The sequence below is a fragment of the Myotis yumanensis genome, unplaced genomic scaffold (genome assembly GCF_028538775.1).
Source record: "Myotis yumanensis isolate MYYU_CA2020_CCGP unplaced genomic scaffold, mMyoYum1.0.hap1 SCAF_11, whole genome shotgun sequence".
Taxonomy (NCBI): domain Eukaryota; kingdom Metazoa; phylum Chordata; class Mammalia; order Chiroptera; family Vespertilionidae; genus Myotis; species Myotis yumanensis.
Window position 1 is genome coordinate 1560774 of NW_027223762.1, and position 20989 is coordinate 1581762.

The following is a 20989-nucleotide window of genomic DNA, read 5'->3' on the forward strand; positions in this document are numbered from 1 at the left end:
CGCTGAGATCCAGAGCCTGTTGCCTTGAAAGGAAATGAGGTAAATGAGCATAAAGTTGGTTAAAGCTAGAAAATGGTAGTAAGCAAGGGGGTCTTAATGATTTCAAACAGTGTCTTCACTCAAACATGGAGCATGGAGCTCTACATTCTTTTTTAAAGTAAAATTTCACTTATTCACGTTCTGACCAGTGTTTGATATATTATCTCACGCTTTGTTAAGATCCGGGAAAAACTAAGTCCTAATAGCCCTGACCGGGTGGCTCAGTGGTTGAGCACCGGCCTGTGAACCAGGTGGAGGTTCGATTCCCGGTCAGGGCACATGACCAGTTTGCAGACTCGACCCCCAGTGTGGGGCGTGCAGGAGGCAGCAGATCCATGGTTCTCTCTCATCATTGATGTTTCTCTCTCTCCCTTCCTCTCTCTGAAACGAATAAAAACATTTACAAAAAGGTTTTTTAAAGAATCATCTTATTAGTCTGCAAACAGTTGCTCTTCCTTCTCTACTGACCCTTTATTCTTGTCAATTCTTTCCTCTCTTCACGCCACTCAGTGACTGGGAATTCAGGATGGAGCTCATCCTGCTGCCACCCAGGCCCCATTCAGCTGGTGTTGTGCTCCCAGCGCCAAGCACAGGATGCCCTGGCCATGAGGCTGCTGGCCTCCCAGGCCCCGGGCAGCGGAGCCGAGTTAACCAGGCCCCGGGCAGCGGAGCTGAGCTGAGTTAACCAGCACTGGGCTTCGCTAGTAATGCTCCCTGCACACTTAGGCTTTGTGGTGTCAGGGGTGGATTTCTAGCCATTACTCTAGAGCAGTGGTTCTCAACCTTCTGGCCCTTTAAATACAGTTCCTCATGTTGTGACCCAACCATAAAACTATGTTCGTTGCTACTTCATGACTGTCATGTTGCTACTGTTATGAATCGTCATGTAAATATCTGATATGCAGGATGGTCTTAGGACACCCCTGTGAAAGGGTCATTCGACCGCCGAAGGGGTCGAGACCCACAGGTTGAGAACCGCTGCTCTAGCTGTTTCTGGTGTAACTATTAAAATGGCGCGAATGTAAATTCTCTCGTGGCGACAGCTGTTTCCAACGCCGGCTTCCGCGTGCTGTGAGGGGATGCCCGCCTACCTGCGCTCACACCGGACCCTCTGCAGCGGCGTCTCCCAGGGGCGGCAGGTGTGCCTAGGCAGGAGAGCGTTCAGTTACACAGGATGTACATCCACCTCTCGTTCATCGGCCTCAGCCAAGGGCTCTCAACCTTTCGAAGTGACGAGCCATCAGAAGTCCATCAGTGCCGCCCACGTTACATAGAAATTTCTTTCTAGTTTTCCATACATTTGTGTGATGAAGGTCCCTCCTGACAAGGCTGAGGAATTAAAGAGGCAACCATTTCATTTAGCCTCTCCCACCCGGAGCAAACAGGCCTCTCCCCTGCTGACCGCAGCCTGAGCCTGGACGGGCAGGAGGGACCGAGCCTTTGCCAGGAGTGGATCTGATTGCACGGTCCCAGTTCCGGGCTTATTCCCTCAAAGCCACGGATCCCTGCGGTGACGGAACAGCGCCCCCTAGTCCTGGCTGTTCCCGGTAGTGACATAGATTTAGTCAGTTATCCAGGAATTCGGGGGTTTTCACCTCGGGGAAACTTCTAAATAGGCTGAGAATGCCTGGTATTACCAACAATTATGTAGTCTTAAAACTATTTAAATTTAGCCTTTTAGCCAAAAGAAAAAAATAACTTCATTCAAAAACTATTTTCTAACGGTTAGTGTTTGCAAGAAAAAGACAATTAAAATAGATTTGACTGCAGCGCTGTCCACGCCGTCTAAAGAGTAGCCCACGTACTAGTGAGGTGAGGACTTTAGCAACAAGGTTCTGAACGTATCAGGCCAGGCAATTCCATTACTCTCACCACCAGATGAAGCTCAGGTAACACACACCACAAACACACGTTCCCCTCGTGAGCGAGACGCGCAGCTCCGGGAAGGCGCCAGGCAAGAGCCACCGCAGCTTCGGTCCCTTCTGGTCCCTCCGGGCGCCACCCCACACGCCCCAGGGAAGGGCCTGGCTCAACTGGTACCACGTGAACAGACCGTCTGGCTTCCAGCGAAGGTCAAGTGGTTTATCAAACATGTAAGACTGACGCTGCGGACGGCAGGGCTACGAGATCAGGGCACCGGTGTTCTTTCCTAGCGTGTTCCACCGGCCGAACACAGCTCTGCACGTGTGGGAACCAGGCCGAGCTACACATTATAAATACACACACACACACACACACACACACACACACACCCCGACTCGCAGATAAAATGGGATGATGGTGTGGCTCTGGTTTGTTGATTTCTGTAAGAGATGGAGAAGCAAACTTCTCCAGATCGTTCATCGAATAATCGATAGCCCCCAGGATCTGGACAACCTACTTCTTGCAGCAACAGACGTGCACGGCTCAGAGCTGCCGCCGGCACCGCTGCTGAGAGCTCCGCGTGCACTGGACGGACCGAGAGCCGAGCTCTCCGGGGGACTGTGGGCAGCTCAGAGCTGCCGGCGCCTGGCTGCGCCCTGAGCCTGGACGCCCCTAACAGACTCCAGACACATGAAAAAACAACACAAAACGAGCCCGTTACCCCCGCAGTGAATAAACACTCGGAGCCAGACTAGCATGCGATTCTTTATTTTTCTAGTTTTTCGTGCACTGAATACCACAGTGGGAGCATCACAAGCAGCATAACCCCAACGAGAAAAAGTTAGACACTTGAGCCTCGGGCGGTGAGACCCCAAACAGCAACTAGTCGCACAATGACTGGTCAAGCTAAGAATTTATTCGGCACATGAATGAAGATCGTGAAGTGAAACCATCACAGTGTGACACTAGATCTAGGTAATCACACACCTACAATCACATCTACCTTCTCGCAACCAGCGACCTGCAAGAATTCATCTACGTGAGTGAGAAACCCCCTCGCTGGCGGGGGGTGGGGGGAGGGGCGAGGAGGGGGGGACGGGGGAGGCTCCCGCCATGGAAACTCCAATGCCCTCCTCCTCCTCTGCCCATGGCCGTGCCCGGCCACAGCCTCACCAGCTTCGCCCTCTTGTCACCCTTGCTTTGTATGTTGTTCAACTTTTTAAAACATTCTTCCTTCTAGGATCCCCCAGCATTAACATGCGGATTTAGAAGATGAAGTTTCTCAGCTCCGCCCTGGAACGGGAGGCCAGGCTGAGTTCTGCCTAATCGTCATGCCCTGACGCACCACTTCCTCCTCCTCTCAGCCCTGAGCACTGCTGAGCTCCCATTCCCCCGAGAAGAAGTCAGGTTCCTCCTCACTGCTAGGGGCAGAGGGACACTGGGCTCACGATTTAAGGTTACAGGGCAGGCTGGAGGGTCCCGGGCCGGTGGCCGTGCTGGAAGCCGGTCTGAGACTGGAGAAGAGCGTCCAGGTCGGGGGAGGTCACGCCCCGCCCTCCAGGCCACACTGTAGCTCCTGAGGCGACTCTGGGGCTCTGGACCCACTTTACCAGTTCTGAAGTCCTTCTGTCATGCATTTTCCACATAAAGTTAAAAAGCCTTTGATAAGCAACCTGACCACTCAGGTGGTGTCGCTGCGCGAGTTCTCCATCTGCCATCAGGCTCTGGGCTCCTCCGTGCCCCTCAATCCTTATCTTTTCCCCTAAAAGCGAACTGGGCTCTGGTTCATCTGACAGCGAGCTCCCCTCCAATACCTGGGAGTGGATGTTCTACGGGAGCGGCCCGAGGGGGCCATTTTCTCTGCAAATGACAGCCTTTGCATGCAGTTAAGATACCCAACCCATCTTTATACTCAGATCGTCTCAAACATTTTTATGGGGTTTGTGCCAATGGAAGTTATAACAACAGTGAGTCTGAAAGCTTCTATTACTAAGGCCACGAGGCAGACTGACCGGCAGCAGCCCCTCCTGTGGTGCGAAGTGTGTCCTTCCCCCACGGCCGCGCGTCACGGATGCAAATGGGAGGGTGCCCTCGCCCTACAACCCGGTCAGCTGTCACGCCTCGTGGTGCCATCCTGCGGGGGGGCCCCCTAAAGGATGCTTTCCCTCTCCTCCCCGAAGCCGGTGCTGTCCGCAGCGGCCACGGCCAGGAGCTCGGAGGACTCCTTGGAGAGCCGCGCGTAACTCGCCCGCGGGCCCCGCTTGGGCGCCAGGCTCCTCAGGTTTTCGTTCTGCAGGGCCGTGGAGCTGGGGCTGGGCCGCAGGAGGACCGGGGCCGTGTCCCGGGGCCCCTCCCTCTCGTCCAGGCTCTGGCTGGCCCGGCCGGCCGGGGTGCTGTTGTTGTTGAGGGTCACGGTGCTGGGCGTGCGGTTGAGATTGAAGGCCTTCGGGCAGGCGGGCCAGCCCTCCTCGGGGCTGCTGGCCATCAGGCTGCACTCGGACGGGCTCTGCTTGTCCTCGGAGCAGATGGACATGCGGGCGAGGCCGGGGTCCGGCAGGCCGCTCAGGCTGCGCGGCAGCCCCCGCCGGCCCGGGCCATCCTCCTCCAGCTCGATGAGGTTGGCCTTCTCCAGCCGGGCGTCGCCCGCCTCGTTGTGCAGCGAGTGGTTGGGGGAGCTCTCGCTGGAGCGCACGCCCGAGTCGGACGAGTCCTTCTTGTCGAGCAGGGCGTCCGACAGGTACTCCTTGGCCTTGATGAAGGTGCGGATGGGCTCAGCGCTGCGCTCCGGGGACCGGGGCGCCCTCTCCGCCCGGGCCTCGGCCTTCCTGTCCTTGTCGTCACGGAGCAGGGGCGTGTGGTCGGACTCTTCCGGGCCAGACTCGTCCTCGTCGCTGGGCAGCTTCTGGTAGCGCAGGCCCCCGCCCTTGAGCTTCAGGTCCGTCGGGAAGAGGCTGGGCCTCTCTGAGGACTTCCTGCCCGGGAGGAGCTTGCTGGCGGACTGGTCGGACTTCTCGTCCTCTTCGGTGATGGGGTCCAGGGGGGAGGCGTCGTTGGTGGAGACCCCGGACGAGGAGTAATCGAGCACGTCGGCCCTCTTCAGCAGGAACGGCTTCCTCCCGTCCTCCGGCTTCGGGTCGCCGTCCTTGTTCTTCTCCGGCTCCAGGGCGGAGTGGATGGAGCCCCCCGAGGAGCTGGGCCCCAGGTAGCATGTGCTGTGGGGGGAGGACCTGCCACTGACGGCCGTGGAGCCCGGCCCCCCTTCTAACTGCGACATCTGCGCAATGTACTCCCTATAGGCGTCTCGGTACTCGGCCTGCACCTTGTCCGTCAGCTTGGAGATCTCAATGCTGGAGTCCTGGGAGTTGAGGCTCGAGAGACTGGGGGTTCTGCGCGTTTGCGACTGTGAAGACAGAGAAAATAACTAAGGATTCAGGTAAGCAAAAAAGGGGGGTGGGGGCAGCCCAGGAGTGACTCAGGGGCTGAGCGGCGACCTATGAACCAGGAGGTCAGGGTTCGATTCCCAGTCGGGACACATGGGGCGAGCAGGAGGCAGCTGATCCATGATTCTCTCTCTCCCTCCCCCTTCCTCTCTGAAATTAATAAAAAAATATATATTTTAAAAACCACAAAACTCTCCACCTTTAAAAAAGGGAGGGGCATAATAAACACCAGCTTAGGAAATACATGTGTACACTAAGAATTTTTAAAGTGCTCACTTTTAAAAAGAATTCTGCATGATAGTTTAACAAAAGCTGTGAACTATGGATAATTTTCCTGTTAATAGAAAACTTTATATAAATTTTAATAAAATTAGTTTAATATTTTAAAGTATAAATTAAAGGTTGTGTTAACAAATAATCTTAACACTTGTTTTCAAAACTTCAAATTTTTAACTTTTCTTTTAAAAAAGCCAACTTCATTGATAAAATGTAAAAATTCCCCTTTGAAAAGAGAAAGAAGATTAAAGATATATCTCAAAAACAAAATACTCATATCTTCAATGTATGTTTAAAAAAACAAAACACCTTTCTCAACTTGTAAGATATAATGTTTCTGTCAAATTTCAATTCAGAGTAAGAAAATATACTCAAAACGCAAAAAAGAAAAAAAAAGAAAAAGAACAAAGCCGTTAAAGGGCCCAGAGCTTGGAGGCGGGAGAGGAGATAAACACGGAGCCACCACGGCAGGAGGGGGAGCCGTGAGCCAACAGGCAGGTCTTGTAAACAGAGAAATAAAATATTTTTAGAAGATCGGCTCCCAGTGTGAAGGTTTATTTATTTGTCTATTCTATTTTTTTAAGTCCTCACCCAAGAACATGCTTTCATTGATTTCAGAGAGAGAAAGGGAGAGGGAGAGAGAGAAACAGCAATGATGAGGGAGAATCATGGATCGGCTGCCTCCTGCGCGCCCCCCACTGGGGACCGAGGCCACCACCCGGGCCTGTGCCCTGATCGGGAACTGAACCCATGACCTCTCGGTCCACAGGACAGCGCCCAACCAACTGAGCCACACGGGCCAGGGCTCCAACGTAAGTGTCAGGGTTAGACTTGCTGTTGATCCCAGAGACGCTAGTAAACGAGGAGCAGAAAGAACAGACGGAGAAGAGGAGAGACGTGAAGAATCAAGGACGCAGGTGGAGCCTGAGCTCTCTGACCCGGAACCCCAGCCGCCAGTCCCCTGCCCTCACCAGCCCGGCTTCCTGTCTGCGCGGCTCTCACTGGTCCCAGCCCCCGAGCTTTCCCTGTGCTCCTCCCTCGGGTGGGGAGTGGCTTCCGAGTGACGACCTCATGCCCCCGCAGAGCCGATGAGCTGACATGGCCCTCCCCCTCGGGCACGTGAAGGATGGTGACCCTACCTGCCAGCTCAGGTTGCTGGGCCGAGGGGCGCCCTCATCCAGGCCCAGCGTGTTCAGCTCCTCGAAGCTGAAGTTGAGGGTGTAGGGGGCCTGGCCCGAGAGCTCGGTGTGCGGCAGCTCGTGGGGGGGCCTCCGCGCCGCCTCCCCCTGGGGGGCGGGGCCGCTGTTGCTCTCGTTGAGGAGGCGGAGGTCCTCGGCGGCCACCTGGTGCTCCGCGCTCCTCATGTCCAGCACCTGCAAGGAGAGGGCCACTTAGAGCCACAGTCCACGTCCAGAACCTTCACAGGAAAAGTATCACTCACATCCGCACTGACAAGTCACAGGTTAGAAGCATCAGAAATTATTTTAAAAATAAAACATAACGTTATTCTACTGGAAACGAGAAGCACACGTCCTGCCAGTAAGTGGATTTCCAGGGAGCGTGTCCGTACCCGCTCACCCTTCACCTGAACACCGAGAGGAGGGAAGGTCAGGGTCCTATGTATGTGATGTGACTAGTTCAGTTTCCGGTTCACTGAAGAGCCAAACAAAAGGCAGCTGGGGCGTGCGGGAGCCGGGCTGGGCGCTGCTCCCGGAGAAAGCAGTTGTGATCAGGAACCACTGCGGGGGCGGGACGGGGGGGCCGGACCCCAGGGTGCGTGGGGCCCAGTCCAGCCTCAGGAGCAGGGGGGCCAGCGGCTGGGAAACGGCTGAGGGAGCAGCAAGGCCGGGGGCTCTGCTGAGCCTGCCGCATGGGGTCCTGGTCGAGGCAGGCGGGGCAGGCGGCCCAGGGGACGCTGGGAGTGAGGAGCAAATGGCCGAGGGCGATCAGACACTGAAGAGACATAAGGACTCTCGCTGTGAGGGGCCACAGGCCTGACCAGGACAGACCCCAGGACAGACGCGAGGCCACGGCCTGAGGCTTCAGGGGCCTGACCAGAGGCAGGCCAAGGGGAAGCGGGAGCAGGAGGGGCCCCGCGTGCTGTGTCCTGCCTCAGAGCACACAGGCGGCCGACGGGCCAAACGCATTTTCCTGCTTTTTAAGAAGCCACAGATATATCGTCTAGTCGAGACCACACTCCCTGGCACTTGCTTGATGCCGTGCGGTGAATATCAAGTATCTTACTGTGCTTCTAAAGAGATGCCAGTCTCCGAAGTTCATGTTCATCTCCTTCTTCAGCTCGTCCATGTTGCACTGCGCCAGCACGCGCCCGTTGATGTTGGCCTGAGGACAAGGACGGAGGGAAGAGGGGTCACTGGGGGGGAAGCGCACTCACACCAGCACAGACAGGCCCGGGGACCGGGAGGCATGGCCACCTGACTGCAGGGAGCAGGCGGCCGAACACCACGGCCGTGAGCGCGTCCTCACTCTCAAGCAAAACCACCTCTTCGGGGACAGGCCAGGGGCGGCCCCCCAGCTCTGTCCACACCACCTCCCGCCAGGAGCAGCCCCAAAGCTCGTCTCTCCTCCAACCCTGTCACATCCCAGCGGGCGCAGCAGCTGCAGGAGGGACACGGCCGGTCAGTGCCTCCCGAGCTCTGTGCGAAGAAAGAGCCGCGAGGCCCCCTCACACCTTTCTCAGCCACAGCGGGCGGCTCAGACACAGCTCCAGCCCCACGTGGGAAAGGGCGGACCGTCCCGTCACAGGCAGGTCTGACGCCCCACAGCCCTGACCCACGGCGGGAACGGCGGGAGGCCGCATCGGGAACTGACGCTGCCCGGTCTCCGGTGTCCAAGCGAACAAGGCGGGAAGGTGCACGGGAGCTGGGGCTGGGGCCGGGGACCCGCCTCGGGAGGACGGCAGCCGGGCAGGGACCAGCAGCTGCCGGGGTGGGGTGGGGGGGGGGCTTCGAGAGCCAGGCCTTCGGGTATGTGCTGAGTGGGGAGAAAGCCCCGCCCGTGGGAGCATGTCAGCACTCGGGGTCCCGAGCTGCCCCGCGCTGAGAGGACACCAGCCGGGCCCCGGCCGGGCCTGCCGCCGCTGCCACAGCCCGGACCAGCCCGCGGCCGGCACAGGGGGGGCAGCGGCACCGCGTTGCTCAGTCCCTGCAGGACGGGCTCCTGAGCCGCACGCCTGAGGCTGGCTGGGCCTCTGTCCGCTTCTCGCGGTGGAAATGCCTCCGCAGCGGCTGCGGACGGAGCCCCGGGAACCGCAGTGCACGGACAAGCTGCGGGGAGAGGAGCCGCCTCCTGTGCCGGCCTGGCACACCCAGACCCGGGAGCTCTGTCCAACGGGACAGGACCCCAAGTCCTGCAGGACGTGGAAATGCAAATTCGGGGGAACCGAGAGCATGGCTGCCTTTCTCATCTGTTAAGTCACAAATAAACATGCAGAAGGGACAGGTGGCATCACAGGCCTCCCGGGTTCCGGGCCGCGTGAGAAGCAGGAGCTACTGTGCAGCCAAACGCGACCCTTTCGCCCCCGATCGGCCATTGAAAGCGACCCTGCCACGCAGCTCCTGCCCGGTCCGTGCCCCCCACCCCCGGGGGGCAGGGGCCTCACCTTGCGGATGGTGGCGCAGTACTGCGGCAGCATGCTCGGCTCCAGCCCCTCGATCTGCTTCAGCCGCTCGCACACGGCGTCCACGGTCATGGTGCTCAGCGACCCTGCGCCGGGGGCGGGGCCCGGCCCCTGGAACAGCGCGGAGAACACGTGTGAACGGAAGGCCCGTGAGGCTACACGGTGAAGCACCCGATGAAGTCAAGTGTTTTCAATGCAGGACGAGCTGGGAGGCGTGTGGCTGGGGGCAGGACCCGAGGCTGCCCTTCCCCACAAGCGGCGTTTACAGCGCAGACACGCCTGCTCACACCCTAAGGGGAGGTCCTTCGAACCAGCCCAGGCCTGCCCTGCAGAAGGCGGGCGCTAAGGGAGCTTGGGGGCAGTGACTGAGCCCAGATACAACCCAGGGAAGCCCGGGGGTGGTTTCAGAGGCAGCCAGGGCCTCCCCGTCTCAAAGACGAGCTCAGCAGTTTCAGATCCTGGCCGTCCCTGGGATCTAGACTTCCCCCCAAGAAGCTGTTCGATACCAGGTAGCTATAAGGCAGGTTCCTCTTTACACACGTGAAAGTAGACACAACCCATTAAAACTCGGTCTCCTTTCAAAGAAAAGTCAAAATAACAGTCATTCTGCAATTTACTTAGAACATTTTCTGAATGTGCGACAGACTACAGAGGATCTGCCTGGGGTTGACTACACAGGAGCCTCCATGTTACAGGCATGGGCGCTGAGGCCCGGAGTCACGGGATGAACAGCTAGCTCGTGGTAGACTGGACCAGAACCCCAGCATATCGGGTCTTACAACTTCGACCTTCCCTGCTCTAGTTCTGACGCGTTTAAAGAAACGGTAAGCACCACAGAGAGAAGACAAACCCACCAGCATGGGGGTTAATGTTCCAAATGACCTGTCCTGCTTAGCCTTCGGCCTCCTCTTACAATGACGACACGGCCTCTCCTCGGGAGAGGGAAGCTGACACTTCCTCTGCCTCCTCCATCACGACCAGGACAAAAGCAGATGTGCACAGCCCACTCCCTGCATCAGTGTCCAGCCAGTGTGAGGCACTTCCTGTAACCTCAGAGCACAACCTTATTCTGTTATGAACTGACGAATAAAGCTGCACACACACAGCGCCTCGCTGTTCCCTGTGCAGCTAGGGGACGAGACACGTGGCGCGGAGAGTGGGGAGTGACTGCTCGAGCCAGGGCGTCTCCGCACAGTGACAGGCAGGAGGCAGGCCCGTAAACGTGTGGATACGGATGACCTGGAATACACTGCACCAAGCACATCTATTCAGAGTTTATTAAGTTTACACTGAAAATATGCCACACAGTATATAGCCTGAGGTTCAACTGCTTCAAAAATACTAACAGCAAAACACTACTGTTTGGGTCATTTAGTCTTTACTTCCCCAGACAGCCCTCAGCGCGGAGGCACACAGCCGGGGCAGTGGCAGCCCCACCTCCGAGGGGACTGAACGCCTCCGGTAAGCTCATCGCCTGCTGCGGTTCCACTGGTGAGCAGCATCACAGAAGCCCAGATGCGTAACTGGACAGTAAGACATCGTCTACTCTCCGCGTGCTCGGCCCGTAGCCCGGGCCCCTCGCCACAGGCCCTGGACCCCTGCCTCTCTGTCCTCCCCAGCCCCTCCCCGCTGGTGACCACCCTTCTCTCTGTGTCTGCTCGCTGCTTGTGTTATGTGTATATGTTGCTTGTTTGACATCCACGTGAGTAAAACCATAGGTTCTTGTCTTTTTCCATCTGACACATTTCACTTCGCATGATACTCTCAAGATCCACAAAATGGATCAAAGACTAAATGATAAGACCTGAAACAATAAAACACACAGAAAAAACATAGGCACTAAACTTATGGACCTTGGTCTGAGAGAGGCTTCTGTGAACTTGACCCCAGAGGCAAGGGAAGTAAAAGGAAATAAATGAATGGGACTAGTTCAAACTAAAAAGCATCCGCACAGCAAAAAACAAAAAACATCAACAAAACAAAAAGGCAACCCACCAAGGGTAGGAGATATTCACAAACAGGTCCAATAAGGGCTAATGCCCAAACTACATCAAGAGCTCAGACAACGCAGTGACAACCGTGAAATCCGGTCACTGGCCGAGGACTAAATAGATACTTCTCCAAGGAAGACACACAGATGGCCAGCGGACATATGAAAGCACCCCAACACCACTAGTCATGAGGGAAACGCTCAGGAAAGCAGAGACCCCGCCACGTGTGAGAACGCTGCTGGCAGTAAGGGAGAAGAGGAAGGTGCTGGGAGGGCGAGGAGCAAAGGGCCCTCCCACTGCGGGGGGGCGGGGGGGGGAGGGGAACAGCACGGAGGCTCCTCAAAGAAGGAAGAGCAGAGCTGCCACCTGGCCCAGCACCCCCTCTGGGCATCTACCTGAAACAGCTGAATACACTGATTTTTAAAGTTCTATGTGCCCCTCTGTTCCCTGCAGCATTACGGACAGTAGCCACGACACCATTTCCTGAAGAGACTTTCCTTTCTCTAGTGTATGTTTTTTGCTTCTTTGGTGAAAATTAGTTGCCCTGTAACTCCCTCAAAGCTCTAGTCTGACGCAGTTATGTGTCAGCCGAGCGCTATCGGGAGCGAGGCAAGCTGTCAGTGAATGAAACGGTAGAGCGCGCTTCGAGAATCGAGGAGGAGGCATCACTGCAGGTCTTTCCTATCAGGCTCACAGGTAATAACATTAGTTTGGTGCCCAATGAATCTCATAAAAGGAAGGAGGAAGAGAACAAACATGACAAGGAAAAAGCAAACGCAATGACTTATCAGGTAAATAATAAGAAACTGACTCGGTTCCTGGGACACAGAATGGCAACACTCAGTTTATCATGCGTTCTTACTTGAAAATCGCCTGTTATAAGTCAAGAACAGATAATTTCAGCACACATCACAATTTCTTTTTTAAAAACTTTCTAACACAAAAAACTGAATGCAAAGGATGTTAGTGTGTTTAAACTGTTACGTATCAATGTCAAGGTGCACACAAACTGAGGTTTCTCCAGGCCAAAGTCATGTTAACAGAACAGACTGCAATTGCCTTGATGAGCACTAGAGCGTCAGCGTGTAAGAGTTAGGGCCACACCGACACAGCCTGGGTGAAGGTGGGAGGCAGCGGACAGCGCTCAGCCAGGGGGGTGCGTGCAGAGGCTGCGAGCAGCTGGTTAGTAAGAGGCCCCTGCGGAGCGGCCGGGCAGCGCACAGCCCAGCAGGGAGGCGCCAGGTCGCGTCTAGCGGGCTAATGAGAAGGAAGAGCTCACTGAAAGTGTCGGTACCTGTCTCTGCGTGTTAAACCCACAGTCACACAGCTTCAGGGAAGGAATGAAAAGGAATGAAGGACACGAGTGTAAAGCAAACATCGGATACAAGTATATATAACACAATAAACACAGGCAGCACCCTGTCCTCTCCCCCGTCACTCTCACAACCCTCCTCCACGCAGCACCAGCGAGAAGCACCCACCCCCACCCACACCTGCAGTTCCGTTTCATTAACACGGCCTGGCAGCTTTTAAATTGCACTCTCATTAGAATTTATATTCTATGAAAAGAAGAAGTCATTGGCCATACATTCAACATAAAAACCAGGTAAATCAAATTTGTTATGAAAAGTCAATAATCCTACTACCTCCAAGTTTAAAGTTAATTGTTAAATATTCTGATTAAAAAATGCAATGATTTATTGCAGACCAATTTAACAAGATCTAAATACTTGGAATTCACATGATCACGTCATAAAATGAAATATTCTCTAGCTACACTATAGTTAATATTCAAAACCATACTTTTCAAATTTGTGTTTTGTTTCATTAGGCATGAAGCACATATATGCACTAAAAAAATACCATTTAAAAAGAAAGGCCTTAATAGCCTCGCAGCTCAGGCAATCACCATCGGAGGGTGAAAACCCTGCAAACTATGATTAGCATAACTATTCTGGTGATGGAGAGGTTTTTGCTCTGTTGTTATTTTCTTAAAATATGTTTTTATTGATTTGTGAGAGAAACATCGGTGAGAGAGGAACATCAACTGGCTGCCTCCTGCACGCCCCCTACTGGGGATCGAGCCCACAGCCTGGGCATGTGCCCTGACCAGGAAACGAACCTGTGGCCTCTGGTGCACTGGACAATGCTCAACTCAGTGAGCCACACGGGCCACGGCAATGATGGAGGTTTGAAAACTCTCATTCAGATCAGACACACTGCCATGAGCTGTTTTTCTGTACCGATGAGGCTGATGGTCACAATAGTCCAGAGCTGACAGCCCTGACTCCCAGGTGATGGCAGCAGGCGCAGTGAAGTCTCCCTCTCACGTCTTGTTTTTAGCTTAGCATCGACCTTATGATCAGGAGGCTCTTTTCAAAGTGACTACGTGTATCTGTGGAGACTAGAAAAACTACCAAAAGCGGTGCTGAGGGAGTACGTTTACCACAAAGACCCAAACCAAAGAAAGCTATTGTTAGCTCCCCTGGCTGGAAAATGTCACTTCCTCTCGCACAGTGAGAAACTTTTAGGTCAGAGTGACAGGCGGGCTCAGCGCCGCATTTTAAGGACAAGGTTTTAAAAACAGAGTGATGAACACCTGCCATGGCGTGACTTTGTTATTTTTTACTTTAACTGCGCTCTAACATCTCCACGATGTCACTACGACACCCTCCTGCTCCCGTGACACTATCTCAGTCACGTCAGCCGAGGCGCTGTGTCCGCCTTACCCACGGCATCTGCGACTGTCCCGTCCAAGGCTGCGCCTGGCAACGAGAGACAACTTCATTGGGACATGATTCGCTCGACACGTGGCCAGGTCTAAGCCAGTGGTGGAAACAAAGCCGTCTACGGCTGAGCCCCCTCTTTTTTCCTTTTCACCTGGGCACTGATTGGACTGTTCATGACCCTTTATTAACGAAGGGATGCACTGGCCATTCCGGAGTTCCTCACGCCCACACTGTGCTGTCCCTCAAGCTGACCGGTTACCCCCAGGCCTCTCAACGAGGTGGAGGGGTGACCCCGAGGAAGCTGGCGGAGGCTGGCAGAGGGACTCGTGGCCCTGAGAGCCACTCCCTGCGGCCTCCACCCCGGCTCAGAGCTGCTCCCTGCCCCGAGAGGGCCTGGCAGGGGCCCGGCCGCAGTGTACGCGATGCTGAAGCGAGGGGATGACAGGCAGGGTCTGGAAATGCTGTCAGCCTTCCCGTGGGCAAGGCTGCTCCGGGAGACCCAGCTGCCCGCAAAGCAGAGACCTGAGTAAAACCGACCACAGTCCTCACACAGCAGCGCTGAGACCCCAACACGTGCCCGAGGAGCCCCGGGGGAGGCAGAGCCACGGGGGCCCGGGAGGCAGGTGTGCGTGGCCCAGACGGAGGCCGAGCATCTGAGAGGCTGATGGTCTGTCCTGCGCTCACCGGCAGGGCCTGTTCCATTACAGACCTGACCACGGCAGACAGGCCCAGAGCCGCAGGAGCAGCGAAGGCAGCTGGCATGGGGGTCGGGCCGCGTGGACCCCCCGCCCCCGGGCGCTCCCCGCCTGCACTGCTGGGGTGAGCCTCAGAGTCCCGGGTGGTCCTCGAACCACGGGGCAGGACTGGCCGTGGGCACGAGTTCTGAGGACCCTCGAGAGGAAAGGCGGGTCCCGGGGGCCAGGCTCCCAGCTTTCCTGGTTTTGTAAACTGGAGTCTGGTTTTTAATGAAGCTCTCAGGCCTAAAGGGCTCCTCTGCTTCCGCGGGGGGAGAAACGGGCCCTCCCAGCTGCGACCCGGGTGTCTTGGTCCAGGGTTACTTCCCGGACGTCAGATCCGGCGGATGTTTGCTCTCCTATGAAAGTGGGGGAGCTAGCACGGAGGCCTGTACGTACACCCCACCCCTGGCCTGTCTGCAGTTCACCTGACAAGTCAGTGGTGGCCTCACAAGATACGCCCACGACCGTGACCCTGGCTGAGAACCACGGTCCTCCTGAGGGCCTGCTTGTGAGCGCATGAGCTCGTCAGGTGGCGGGTCAGGCCGGGCTGCCTCTGCTGCACAGGCTGTGGCTGGCTAGCTCCTGACCGTCTGCTCTCCTGGTGCCTGTTTTAAACTCATCGCTCTGTGTCTGTAATGAATATCTGTCAAAAACTGTGTGGCGCTCCTGATGCATCCGCCAGTAGCTCTCGTCACCCAGTGCTCTGCTTGAGGGACAGCTGAGCGAGCAGAGGGGCTCCATCAGAGGCACAGGGTCCCCCCAGGACCGGAAGCCCCGGGGCCACGAGGCTAAACCTCAGGTCCACTGCGTCTGCACTGGCTCAGCGGTGCCGGCTGACAGTCCGCAGACGGCTGCCCCCTGCCCCCATTTCCACCACTGCTTTTAGGTCGGCTTTGAACGAGTGTCTACTGCGACTAGGCTACAAAACACATTCTACAGCTACTGTCGTTGTTAATGTCTTAAGAGCAAAGCAGCTCGGTGAGTATCTGTTATTCACTACGCGGGTCACAAAGGGACCTTTCACGTGAGGAGAGCAGCAGACAGCGGGCATCCCTGCACACAGGCCCCGCCGCCGGGACGCCCGGCCCTGTCCCGGGCTCCTTTCTGGACGAGCTCAGGAACTTCCCCGGAGCTCAGCGCACTCGCTGCCGCCTCCCCGGCCCTGAGGACCTGCAGGCACTGATCCGCCTCTGTGCCCATCGTCAGCTCGGGACAGCTGTGTCCGCAGGGCTGCACGGCCGCCGAAGGCCTCAGTGTCTGACTTCCATCGGGTCGGGGAGGGCTTTGCCCAGAGAACGGCCCTGCGTGCGTGGTCCTCGCACTGAAGGCCCTGGCGGAACTGACAGCCATTCCTGCAACGTGCAGTGACCACGGCCACAGGCTCCTCCAGCACCAAGTGGATGATGATGGCTCCTGTGCCTGTCACTCCTGGGTAACTGAAGTCACGCAGACGCTTCAGCTAAACGTCAATGATTTTAAAAGAATCAACCCCTCAATGAAAACACCAAAGTGGTTCCCTTTCTCCCTCCCACTAACGTTAACTCAAAAGTAAAGTAAAAAGCTACTGTCTTCCCAAATGCACGTTTCAAGTTGAAACACTCTGGATGAGCTCGGATGGTACCTGATCCCAGTGAGCCCGGCGCTATGGACCGTTCAGGCAGCCTGAGGCTAACGGGATCTTCTCTACATGGCACACCGTTCTGTACATAAATCCAAGTGAAGGAAGAGGCTAAGGCTCACACAGTAAACGTGTTTTTGTAAGTATGAGGCCTTGAATGATAAAGACACAAAGCGACTTCCAGTCGTTTGTTTGCCTGTGCTGGTTGGAGCTCTGTAATGGGGAGTGGGGGTACCCCAGGCTGAGCAGCTCTGTGGGCGTCTGGAAGCTGCTCTGACAAGTACCGGTTAAGAGCAGGGCTCCGCGTACACGAGGCTCCCACAGGGCGGACACCCAGGCGGGAGTGAGCCACAAAGACACGCCTGGCCTTCGCCCTCTCGCTCGGCATGGCTTTCTGCAGCCTCGGGGGGATGTGGACTATTTTCAAAAATATTCTCCACGTGGAGACTCAGGAGAGCCAGCAGAGGGAACGGAGCTCCGCCCCGGAGGCCCTTCCTCCCACCGTCACTAACCCTCCCGGCTCGGCCAGGGGAGCGGGGACACGGCACAGCGGCTGCTCAGTCACTCCACGCGCACGGTCATTAGCAGCAGCTGCTGCCACACGCGGGTGCTGTTAGTGCCGCGGCCGAGCGAGGCGGTGCCACGCCACACACACGCATTACCCTCGGGGGGGCGGTGGGCGAGGCGAGCCCCTCCGCAGCGTCCTCCTTGATAACCTCCTGGCAACACAGAACAGAGCGTGTGAGGGGCAAACTGGGAGATGAACGAACGTGGCGTTAAAACCACAAAACACCGAGACCCGGGGGGACCCGATGTTTCCTTCAGTGACGCCATTTCACGTTTACATAGAAGGTCAAGTCCTACCTCTTTTGCCTCCCAGTTTATAACAATATACTCACAGGGACTTCCTTTTTTAAATTATTTAAATTATTTAACAAACTTTATCATCAGGAACACCTAATATGTTAGCCATAAATATACTGCTTTGGATTAGATTCAAAAGTAACCGCATTTGAATAATTTCCTTATCCTACTTAATTCCTGCATTTGCTTACCATGTTCTTTCCATGTCACCTGATTTTTATACAAAAGGGCTGACATATACACAGACACCATACGTGCATGTCCTTTAAACAGACATTAGCAATCAGCAGAAGTAAAGGCCTTGTGTTGCGTTTGGTGACAAACGCTGCATTCTAACAGGCACGCTGGCTGCCAGCATCTCAGCATTTACCCACGAGGCTGCCGGTCGGCCCTTCCACAGTCAACAGAATGAAAACAAATGCGTTTTATGTTAGTAATAGCTTACGTTTCCTAAACTATTCACAAAACAAGTTCATTCTCTTTCTACAGAAAGGCAATAACCCACCTCTAATGTTCTAGATGGTTCTCATTAGATTGATACTGTAGTTACCCCTTTATACTTACTAGGCCATTGCTCTGATCTCTGGACAAATTCGATTTTACTGTTGGACGTGAGATGAGATGTTGGGAACCGCCAGGGTAATACCGTGGCGTGTAAAGGTATGGGGCAAAGAATGGCTACGGAAAAAACACGTAACAAAAGAACGGGATGAACAATCACGGAAATCAAAGGTAATGAGACTTATCAAATGAAACTAAACAATAACATACAGACTTTAATGCAAGTGACAAAACAAAAGAAAAAAGTCTTTCTCATATTCTGTCAGATACCAAACCCCAAACTTGACATATCACTTAAATTGTTACACTGTTGATTTACTAAAAGCTTTTTTTTTGAGCAACTACAGTTTTACAACTTATAATTTGACACACGAGTTTCTCTTTATATTAATAATTTTATGGGCTAATTACCAACTGTCTGGTTCTAAATGATTTATAAGTATTAACACAATCTCTTATAAAAAAGCAGAATGGAATCTTAATAGAAAACTATTCTTTACCGGGAAAAAAAAAAAAAAAAAAAAGGTTAGCCTTAAGTAAGACCAAAATAGTCTGGACGATGTGAAAACAGCCTCCGTGGCCCCCAGGAATACCTGCTAGCCCAAGTTCCTGGGGTTTCGCTAGCTCTACGTAAGCAGGCGTATCTTCAATGGGGAAGCCACTGTTCAGGCGAGTTGTAGCTACAGCTTTTATTTGTAACAAGTTTCTTGTTAACAGGAGCTGTCAGATTCTATGGGCTAAAGGCAAAGATTAGAGTTCTCCAAGCTTCATACACTAAAATAACTGTTTTCACTCCTACCATTATTCTGCTTTTACTTTCTGATTAACCCTCAAATAACTAGAAAAAAAAGTAACTAAAACCATGAGAGAATTTTAAATGTTTTAAAAGTAATAAAATGTTATTAAAGTATCACATGATTGTTATTCACATGAAATCAGTGAACATGAGGTCTCAGCCTAAATGGTTTGGTAATTTTTTAAAAAATAGCTTCATGGTCCCAAAGTTCAAGTGTCCTCTCCTGACCCACGGAGCTGTTTAATCCCATCTCGGCAGCTTTGGGGCCGGGGAAGTAACCCGGCACCGCGTGCCGAGTGCGCCGCCGAAGCGTTCGGCCGGCACCCCTCGGCCAGGCGAACAGCGGCCGGCGTTCCGAGCACCGAGGGTGTGCGGCTAACGACTCACGTGGCCAACGCTTTTAACCAACGGAAAATGTAACTGGAATTCTGGCTCTAACCCCTCCCCTGGCTCACGTGGACTTCGTGTGCCATGCACTTGGTTTCGGGAGACGAGCCCGTGTTTTCTTGCCGTAGACTGAAGAGGGAGACGACAGACCTGAACTGGGCAGGGTCCGGACCCGGGCACTCGACGGTGCTCCCATCTCTCCCAGCAGGACTCACGTGCTCCCCCTGAGTCGCAGTCACGTGCCGAGGCGACGTGAACCAGACGGGAATGGCTGTGGCGCTCTTACGCGGCCACGTCGTCTGACCCCACACACAGTGTTTCCCATCAGCGTCTCCATGTAACAGCTGCACCACATACTGAGTACAGGGTTCCTGCTCCTGCAGAAACTGCTGTTTACCTTGTTCCAACGCCCACGTGAATGACACGCAAAATGCAAAAGTCCACAGGGCAGGCCCTGCAGCAGCCTCAGGGCTCGCTCTCCTTCGAGGCTGGGAAAGCGAAGAGCGACAGCGTCCCAACACTCAGACTCAACTGACACTGAGACCCATTAAAGTGTAACCTTCTTCTAAGTTTAAAACATCGTATATGTTACATTTAAACTTAACTTTTCCCCAATTTTAAAGCTAAAGTACAGTTTCAAAATAATCACAGAACCCTCAGCAGAAAACTTCTGCTATTTCCCCGGCCCAGTTCTGAGACGAGACTGGCCTCCTGCTCACCCTGTTGTAGAAGGGGTGCTGGGGCCCCGTCATCCCGCTGTAGTAGCTGCTGTGCGGCTGTGGGGACACCACCCCCCCTGCGAAGGGGCCGTTGAAGGAGGTGGACGAGGAGCAGACGGACGGGGCCTGGCTGTAGCCAGACGCGGGCCTGGGGGCAGCTTCGTGTAAGGGCAGCGGGGGATACGCCAGGCCTCCGATGTTAATCTGCTCTCTGGCGGCACGGACGTCTGAAAGGTGAAGTGGTCCCGAAGGAAGAGAAAGAGGGACATTAGTCGTCAGAGCAGCTAGCACCTGCTCCTTCACTGGCTCAGTGGAGAGAGTGTCGGCCTGCGGACCGACGGGTCCCGGGTTCGATTCCGGGCAAGAGCACGTACCTTGTTTGCAGGCTCTTCCCCAGCCTGGGCCCCGGTCAGGGCTCGTACAAGAGGCAACCAATCCATGTGTCTCTCACATGATGTTTCTCTCTGTCCCCCTCTCTCCCACTCTCCCTACAAACATCCTCGGTGAGGGTTAAAAAAGGAAGGAAGCGGGTTCCGCCTGCGGGGGAGGCAGCCACTCCGGGAGCTCAGCCCGCGAGAGGAGCCCCGCGCCCCCGCACGCAGCTTCTTGCTCCACCCGACCTCTCTCACGAGTCACCAGGACACATTTCCTCTGCCTCGCCCAGCTGCTGGCTGTGCTGCCCTGACATCCTACGGCTCAGCGTGGGCGCGGACGCCCTCACCCTCGCCCAGGGACTGGGCACAGGGCCAGCAGAGACCACTGGGAAGCGCACAGCACACCCACCTTGAACAACACGGCCCTCCGCCCCAGAGCAGAACGTGGGGGGCCCGGGCTCTCTCCCCACCATTCCTGGAAACCTGGGCTGGGCCGTGAGGGCCCAGTCATACGAAGGCCGTGCGTTTCCGGAGGCTGTGTCTGCGCCTCTGTGCACAGTGGTGCCTCAGGACGACTTAAATCATCCCCACAACTTCCTGTCACTGCCCTCCCCACCCCCCACCCCCCCCCCCGCCGTTATGCCGGTCCCCAGGCTCAGGACGAAGGCTCCATGCCCTCCGGGTGAGAGCCACTAGGGACAGAAGAGAGGAGAAAGGAGAGTCCAGTGACGACAGCCACGGTGGGGCCCGACGTGGACGGGAATGGTTCCAAAGCAAGGAGCGGGCTGGGTGGGGAGTTAACCAACAGCCCTTTCTTCCCGCCGCCCCAGGACCCCACGCCGGGCACTGTCCTCCAGCGGAGACGGGCTCAGCGTTTCTGGGTTTCACGGCGCAGGAGGAACTTACAGAGCTGTTAAAAATGGGAAACATTTGAGGGCTTCCGAGAAGGAAAACT

General features: G+C 55.1%; 1 protein-coding gene across 4 annotated transcripts in view; it reads right to left on the reverse strand.

The window, feature by feature from the left end:
- Positions 1-2654: 2654 nt before the first annotated feature.
- KIDINS220 (kinase D interacting substrate 220) overlaps positions 2655-20989 on the reverse strand; it is a 55762-nt gene continuing 37427 nt past the window's right edge. Inside the window, exons 24-31 of one of the 4 annotated variants that reach the window (XM_070428648.1) lie at positions 19661-19887; positions 17762-17875; positions 16996-17052; positions 12544-12576; positions 9241-9369; positions 7863-7961; positions 6758-6991; positions 2655-5302 (exon numbers count right to left, since the gene is read on the reverse strand). In XM_070428648.1, coding sequence (XP_070284749.1) covers positions 4052-5302; positions 6758-6991; positions 7863-7961; positions 9241-9369; positions 12544-12576; positions 16996-17052; positions 17762-17875; positions 19661-19887 — 2144 coding nt within the window. In that variant the 3' untranslated portion in view covers positions 2655-4051. Of the gene's footprint in view, positions 5303-6757; positions 6992-7862; positions 7962-9240; positions 9370-12543; positions 12577-13978; positions 14015-16995; positions 17053-17761; positions 17876-19660; positions 19888-20989 lie in introns of all 4 variants that reach the window. The other 3 variants (XM_070428644.1, XM_070428645.1, XM_070428646.1) reach the window with 3 other exon arrangements.